The 8,641-nt window shown below is 39.3% G+C and overlaps 1 protein-coding gene across 2 annotated transcripts; it reads right to left on the bottom strand.

Annotated features, from left to right (window-relative positions):
- Window positions 1-186: 186 nt before the first annotated feature.
- On the bottom strand, window positions 187-7,721 carry mcmbp (minichromosome maintenance complex binding protein). 2 transcript variants are annotated; one of them, XM_072678162.1, is made up of 16 exons: window positions 7,551-7,721; window positions 7,102-7,187; window positions 6,691-6,831; window positions 6,116-6,157; window positions 5,785-5,877; window positions 5,168-5,297; window positions 4,861-5,012; window positions 4,501-4,598; window positions 3,907-4,076; window positions 3,695-3,818; window positions 3,438-3,555; window positions 3,163-3,328; window positions 1,661-1,794; window positions 954-1,118; window positions 677-765; window positions 187-596 (listed from the first exon to the last, which is right to left on the bottom strand). In XM_072678162.1, the coding sequence occupies exons 1-16, from the start codon at window positions 7,606-7,608 to the stop codon at window positions 470-472; spliced, it is 1,893 nt and encodes a 630-aa protein (XP_072534263.1). In that variant the 5' UTR covers window positions 7,609-7,721; the 3' UTR covers window positions 187-469. The 2 variants fall into 2 exon arrangements, with proteins under 2 accessions (XP_072534263.1, XP_072534264.1); XM_072678163.1 differs by having other exon boundaries at window positions 5,785-5,874.
- Window positions 7,722-8,641: the final 920 nt, after the last annotated feature.

Below are 8,641 nucleotides of genomic sequence, written 5' to 3'. Positions count from 1 at the left end.
TTAGGCAAAGGCACTAAGTATAAACACACCTAAGACACATTTGAATGAATTTGACTACTGCATGTAAATGCATGTTACTAAAATCTCATCAGAATACAATCCATATACTAGTTAAAGATATGTGTAAAAGGGGTGATTGGAATGGGAACAAATACAGGCAGACATCCAGAGATAGGAAGTACAACGTTCTTAGCAAATCACCTTTATTTATTTTTGTTAGTTTGTTAATAGCTTTTGCAGGGATGTGGGTTTGTTTTACAGCATCAATTATTTGTACACAACTGCAAGATATGAAAATGTATGTCCAAAAATACCAAATTTATTTCCATTTTGTCATTGTACCTTTTAAAATGGGCAAGTAAAAAAAGAAAAGAACCTCAGTGCTGTACAAAAAAAAATCATTACTTAACAAAACAAACTTCACAATGTATTTACCAAAATTGTAAGCCATGCCCAGAAATGGAGTAGTTTAAGGCTCATTTCCATTAACACATTTCTGCTGCTGTGTTCTGCTAATCCGCAGCATTTCCATTTGCTTGGCTTTAATCCAGTTCTCTCTGGAAAGACTTGTCTGTCCATAACTTAAAGACAGCAATCTGAAAGCAAAAGACATAGCATGTGAAATAGCAGCAGAAGTAACAATCAAAAGAATGTACACTCCGCTGATCAGACTCACCTTGCCACTATCAGCATCCGATGCAGGTCTTCAGCAGAGACGCTCTGAGGGTCATCCTTACGCATTTCAACAAAGTCCTCCTCTACTGCCTACAACGATTGGGGTAGAGGAACAGATCAGTGGATTGTTTGAGACAAGTGTCTAAAAGGAAAGGCCATATGCTTACAGAAGCAGTATTTTCAAAATTAGCATTCTAAGTGAAGTATTCATGTAAAGACCCTGATTAACAGTAACATGCACAATACAAAACTCAACACTAAGAATCACAGCTGCTGACCTTAGTCATCTGGTCGGAGATACTGTAGTCTAGGGAGCGGGCTGCGGAGAGGTAGACACGATACTTGTTGAGTTGAGATGGAACCTGTGCTAGCTGTACTGTCTTCAGGTATTCCTCTAAGTTGGGTGGGTTCAGAGCAGGCCGCAAGTGCACCTGGCAGTCACACTGCAAAGGCAAAAGACCAATTATGGAGCTTTGTTTAGATACTTGTATAAAAAAATTAAAAAAAACCCTACAGTTAGATATGATCTTTATGGCTTTATCCCACTGAGACAAAACCAGAGCCAAGCAGTTTTACCTTTTATTATCTTTTCAGTGTAAATTAAGGTGGTGGTTTGTGAGCTCTGCTGTGGATTCTCTGTTGTTAAACGAATGGTCTGCATTAGCCCCTCTCTTTAATGTCCTTGTAGTGCAGCTGCAGCCATGGTAACTCATGAGCCAATACACAGGAATAGCACAGCACATTCCACAGGTTGTTCGCATCAGAGTGAGGCTGCGGCGAGAGCCCAGCCAGGGAGCTGACGAGGCCTCCATGGATTGTAACAGAAATATCAGACTGTCTCTTAAACAGTCCAATGGAAACAACCGGCAGTCTCCTGAGAGAGCCACTGAAACCCAACACACTCCCACCCAAACCCTCCCACTTCGCCCTCTAGTGTCTGAAAGCGTGTGAGAAGGAGAGAAAGATGTAGGCATGCTGTCCTTACCGGGAGGAGCGATCGGCCCTCAGATGCGATGAGCACGTTAATATTGCAGGGGAATTCCATCTGGTGGTAGTTGAAGTCATAATCAACCTTCTGCCATGAGATCAGGTTCCCCAGCGCTGTGATGTTCCGCACGCCTACATTGAAGAAACACACACACTGCTTCATATAGCACAAACAACAAGCACTTGGAAGCATGTAAAGCTACCCATTGAGGGATTGAGGAAGGTTGCCTCTGACTGAAGACAACTAAAACATAACATTGAGCTGCAATGGAAAGCTAGGAGTTAAACACAAAAGGTCTGCTTTTGTTCTCTGTTCTCTGCAGCTCTTGATGATAATAAGGTAAGCTTAGTAACATTACTGGTTTCAAGAGAGATGTATGCTCAGCTGTTTTCAAGCCAGTAGTTCTGGCAGTTGTCTGAATGTTTAAGACATTTTAGACATGCGTTACTAATTACTCAATGTGCCTTTAGCATTTCAGACAATAAACAAGATGAAATTAATGGAAAAGACAAAAAGAAGACTGTTAAACAGGAGGCACAGACTTATGTAAACAGACACTGCTGTTCTGCCTCAACGCAGTCTACAGTATCAGCACCCCAACTAAAGGACTTGTTAGAATTTCCACAGAATAGCACAAGATGGCAATTGTTCTCTTATTTGCTTTAACAGTTTACTGTGAAGCTTAAAATAATAAAACAAGCGTCTACAGAACTGAGCCCATTTCTTCAACGTGCTCCCTTCTAGGGTTGCCAATAACAACTAATTTTCTATTAATTAATCTGCTTTATTTTCCTCAATTAAACAAATCTCTTACAAAACATAACTATGGGATTTATTGTACTTCTGCCATTCACTACAAAGAAGTGATTAAAATAATGGTAATAGTAATTCAATATGGTTTATTTCCAGTCAAGCCCAAAGCGCACACCACACAGTCAATGACAATCATAGCCATAACATTTTATATTAGTAACATTTATGCTATAAATGTTAAGGCAGCAGGCAGATGGATATTCCTAAAAAGACTACAGCCATGGGGGTAACTTATTACTTACGGTAGTCTTTTGGAAACTCTCTTTGAAAACTTTAGAGCCTTGCACTGCTTTGCAGGCAACCATTAGTTTTTATTTTTACATCCAATCCCATTTTAAGCTTTCTTTTTTATGCCCCAAAGCAAGCTGCCTAGGGGATCTCGCTGTTGAGTGTTCACAAGGTTTCAATTATAAGTCAATGGGTCTAATGAGTTAAGTAGGGTCTTTACGACTAGAAAGGTGTCTAAATGTTTGCAGAAAAATAACCTTTCAAAACCTCATTCAACTCATATTACTTTAGTAATTCGTTTCTCAACTTTTAAAATATCAATTTGATAGGTCAAAGCCCAAATTCAAGCCATGTGCCTTTATTCTAAATAAGTAGGCCTGTATATTTCCTAGTTTTTACAAAAAAGAAAAAGGAAAAACAACTAATAAAAGGCAGTTTCCGCAACACTGTGCTCTCACCTGTAGTGTCCAGTTGGCCTTGCTCGAGCTGTGTCTCGTCCAAAAACAGAGAGGTGTTGCTGGCCAGCTGGAGAGTCCCACTCACCAGCCGGTTGGCTGTGTAATCTTTTCTGGGCACCATGCGCTGACTGTTCATGTTGTTGAGACTCATACATATCCGGTATGACTAGTTAAAATGCAACACCACACACAACTTATTTCTGCACTCAAGGGTAATACTTGTCTGAAACCGAGGAAATATATTTGCTACAGAGAAATCATCATCTAGTACTCACAGATGGCACAAGCTGCTGAATGACCTGGTAGAGCTGTTCCGTGTATGGAGAGGTGTGAGGGCAGCCGCTAACATTAAGTGCAAATTTGCCCAAGGGAAGAACATCTCGTCTAGCATACCTACAAGAGCATCCAATGTAGTTAAGCATTCAGTGTAAGGTATTAAATGGAGCAATGCCTAAAAATCAATTTTCTGTAGTTAAATGTTAACAAAGTAGCATTAGATACAACAGCACAGGTGATTCTAAGCTCCACTCACACACTGGAAATGAGGTGGAAAATGAGGTACTCAGCAGCCAGTGCGTCTCCCAGAAAGAGGTGTGTGAGGTAAGCAAGCAGCTCCGCTCTGACTGAAGACAACTCGCTCAGGATGCCACTTAAAACTAAGAACAAATGCATGCTTATACACGGACACATCCTGAATTTTAATGTAGCATACAAAAGTAGACATGTCAATTACCACATACTTACAGACTCCCTTGTCCTCTGAAACAGCAGAGGGCAGTAGTGGATTGTTGTGCTGCAGTGGCTGGGCATACAGCATGTGTATTCTTGGTACGAGTGATGCAGGTGGACTGTGGGCTCTCTGTTCCTCTACAGTCTCCATGCTCTCTGTGGGGTCTAGAAGAGATGATGCTTCCCTGCACGCAAAGATACAGATTTTAGCTGTTTTTTTTTTGTTTTTTTTAAGCAAGCAGAAACTCTTCAAACACTGATGTCAGGCAATATGCAAGAAACATAACACTGCAGCATTTGGAATTATTGTAAATTAATACACTTTATTTCATATTTGAAAATAAATAAAATGAATAAAAAGCAGGAGGAAAGCTCAAACAATTAATGAAACATGATGGCACAGTGGCGGTCAGTCAGGCACCATGCAGTTTACACAGCTACTGCTCTCCATTCTCCAAATCTGTCTAAAACATGCACGTTGTTCGGTGTTGTAAAAAGACACACAAAATACTATGAAAAGTGCACTGGTTCTACTTCATAACATTTAACATCCACTTCTGAACTTAACTATTAAAAAAAAACAACAATAATGTATAAAAATAATCCTACTTGTCATCAGCCATCAGGCTCAGAGCAGGGTCAACTGAGAGAATGCCGAAAACCTCCAGCATGTCATTCACTTTGAAGCCGTCCCATTCCTCATACACCTGTCATTGTTACACAAAGAAAGAAACTCTTACACTGATGTAATGTCTCAAGCACAAGCAGAAAAATAATCACAGTACAGTTTTCCAACAATAACCACACACACATACATATATATATATATATATATAAATAAATAGAAATAATAATAATAATAATAATAATAATAATTGCAGACTTGTGTCTTGTTCAATCAGAAATCACAGTGTGACTTTATTATTTAAAAACAATCAACTGACCAACCAACCAAAAGAAATTAACTACCTTGACCAAGCAGGCTGGGCCTTGCTCTCCAGGCAGAGGGAAGTTGAGATCTAGATTAGATGAGCAGTGTGAAGGCGAAGCATTTTGATTGGGAGCTTCTGTTTCTAGGCGTTTTGAGTCCATATTCCTATGAGTACCATCATTCTTAGGTCCTATTGAGAGGGGAAAAAAACAAGGAAACTAGTTAAACATTTAGATTGCCCATTGCCAAACGTTTAACAAGATGTTGTAAAACAGCAATATATACACACTTCATGTAGGCAATCATTCTCAAACTAAAAAGTTCACCACATATATTTCTTATTACCCGAGGTAAGTTCTTTCTCTTGCTGTGGCTGTGTGTCCATTTCATCATCTTCCTCATAACTGCGTTTGTGCCTGTTCGGGGTGTAGGATGTGGAGGGCACCACTCTGGCTTGGCTGGAGCCAGCATAACTGTTCTGAACAGTTAAAGTCAAACTTTCTTACATCAGATTAATCTGTCACAATTACAACACACTCTCCTGATTGAGTTCTGATCCAGATTATTTCTGCTGACTGCAATCAATTTCCTTTCTACAGTCGTCAGATTTCACAATTCCACTACATCACAAAAGAGGAAATTGGGTGTTTTGGGTTTTAGCAAATCATTTCAAAAGACAGCAGTCACTGCCTTATCTGAATTTATGAAAACATCATACGATGTGCATGTGCAAATTCAAACAAAGCTTATGTAAAAATATATACACGCCAACTGCAATTATTACCTAAATATTATACCCGTGACTGGCCCACATCGGATCACATTTGACATGGTCGCCGTTGGCAATTGAGCAATTGGCAATTGAAAAAAAGACATTCATCTATGTATTAAGAATTTATCTACTTAAACTTATGTTGGGACAGATTGTTACACAGATGAAGAGCTCTTCACTGAAAGGATATTTCTTTCACCCACTGAGATTCTCCTGGGATAGGAACACAGTAGAAGGTTTGTCTCTCGGAAGTAACAGCATTTTTGGAGTTGAAATCAATCTGCTGTAATGAAACCATGTTCCCATTAGAACAAGTAATCAAGGATAAGACATAATAAAAACACTTTTCTCTGAACCTTTATGCATGCACGTCATAAAGTGAATGTCTGATTGTCTGAAACATATGATTAGATTTGGGGAACGTGTGTGAATAATGTGCAGAAATATTAATGTAAATATTACTGGCCTGAGTGACCATGCAACAACCTTTCCATAAATGTTTTAAGACAGAGTTTACTCACTCCACAGTCAGTAACATCTTTGTATTTGCCACATCTCAGCACCTGACAAATGAATATGAACAGTATTAACCAAATGAACCAAAAAAACACTGCAGCTCTGTGTCAATGCTCAATGTATTTAGTTATGCATCAGTTATTTTGTTGCACTCCCACCAGTTAGCAACACAACATAAATGCAGTCACTTCCACATTCAGATGTATACTTTTTGACAGCTACAACCACTGACGTATTAAAAAAATAATAAAAAGGTGCATTAGGAAAATTACAGTAGGTAATGGTAAGGTAATGTGATTACTGCCCATGCAAATAAGCACCAACCATGTGCATGCAAATATCTTAAGCAAACCGGACACAATGAAGGTTCAGTAAACATAAATACTAAACTAAAAACAAAAGAAACTAAAGAGTGCATTATGGTTGTGAGATCTTACACTACAAAGCCCTAAACATGACATGTTTCAAAGGTGTTATTGTAACAGGGCATGCTGGGTGCACCAACAGTAAACAAAGAAACAAAGGCAACCACAAAAGAAACAAGTCAGAAAACTGACGAACTGTAAAACTGCTCACCCACCTTTGAGTTTGTTGAGGGGTCAACTGTCTCATAAACCCCCATAAAAAATTCAGGATCAAACATATCCTGGATCATACAGCGGAACTTCACCAGACTGTTAGGCTTCAGATAGTGCAGAGGAATGTCATTTAGGGAGGGAACCTAAACATTAAAGTAGAACTGTTAATCATATTACATAACAAAAGGATATACACTTCTAAAGGTATAAGGGTTTGTTATTTAACAAATCAGCAATGTCAAGTAAAGTAAAAGGTGGCATAAAACTGTTCAAAAGAGACAAAACAATTCAGAAACACACACACACACACACACACACACACACACACACACACACAGAGAGAGAGAGGCAGAGCGATCAGCTCGTGCGAGAGCCCCATGTGCACCCCCAAACAAAATCAATGTTAATGTTACCCCAGACTGGGCGTCGTTTACTTTCAGTTTCTCTTTGAAATACTCCACAACCTTCCTCTCCCACTCTGGACTGGAACTGTTCTGGGCTGAAAAGGACAAGAATACAGTTCTCTATAATCTTTCTCACAACAGCAGCAGCAGCAGCAGCAGCTCGTCTCAATAACCGCAGCTCCAGACCTAGCTAAAAGTCTCAGTTAGCTGACTAGCTAGCATGCTACTGGTCTGGAACACACTAAGCAGACAGTCAGATTTAACAACTCGAGATATTTGGAAAAACAGCCCCGTAATAATCTCGGCACACTGTTGTGGTTTAGGTCAGCTCGCTAAAAGGCAGGAAATACTTAGCTAGCTAGCTAACGTTAATTGGCTAACAGGCTGTCTGGCTAACCACACGTTTCAGCTGTAGGACTGCCGCCGATCAGAGCGCGGAGTAAAAACTGCCTCTTTACCGAACATCCCATCGACAACGCCCAGCGGGTTGTCTATCCAGTCTTGAACAGAAGGCATAGCTGGAGGTCTTTCAAAAACACTTGAAAACTAGTCGAAGCGGGTCAGTAATTTCGCTCGCAAGTTTCTTCAGACGCGTTTTTCTTCAAACTCGCTCCGTCCGCTCCACACACTTCGCGGTGGCGGGAAAATTGCGTCACGAACAGCCGTCATGTGACCTTAAGCGCGAGTTCTGGCTCTACGTGTCTAGCACAGTTGCCAGGTTCGCGTTTTTCCCTCCAAACTGGGGTGGTTTCAGAAGACAGCTGGGTTCTTACAGTAAACTCTGTACAGGTGCATGTAATGTAAAACTATCCTCATATTAGTATTATACTTCAGCGACTGCAGTAAAAGTGTTTTACATATACTGTAAAACGAATAGGTTATTACGGGCCATAAACAAATCAGATATTCTACATATATTTTAAACGTAGATAAATCAACTTGACAGCTATTCAATAAAAAGAAAAGAAACACGACTACAATTAAAGAGCAATTTGTTAGCAAGTTCAAAGTACTGTCAGGGATTAGCATACATACATTTACACAATTTATGTAAACATAAGTTGGGCATCAGGTTAGATGTTGGTAATATTGAGCTTTACGAGAAATATGTGTACAATCATAACTTTTGGGTCAGTTTCAGCATCCGATGTTGCTGTTTTCCAGCTCCCTTTGAGTTGCATATTTTTACTGGATCTGGCAACTCACGTGTCTAGACAGCTGAAGTGAAAGACTCAGCACTACACAGTAGATAACCACCAACTACACAAACCAAAGATTATTATTATTTTTTTTAGAAATATTCACGGTTATTCATCATTACTATGAACTATTAATCACTAACAGAATATAAATGGTCCACCAAATAGCGTCCCCTGCCTTCCAGCTTTTGAGAGAATGGGCTATATATATTTTAAAGAACTACACATTATTATGATTATGATGATGATGATGATGATTATTATTATTATTATTATTATTATTATTATTATTATTATTATTATATTGCCACAAAAGGTCAGAAAGGCTGTAAACTAGTTCGCCATTTCTG

The sequence above is a fragment of the Salminus brasiliensis genome, chromosome 4, assembly GCF_030463535.1.
Source record: "Salminus brasiliensis chromosome 4, fSalBra1.hap2, whole genome shotgun sequence".
Lineage (NCBI taxonomy): Eukaryota > Metazoa > Chordata > Actinopteri > Characiformes > Bryconidae > Salminus > Salminus brasiliensis.
This window is presented reverse-complemented; position numbering and strand designations above follow the sequence as displayed.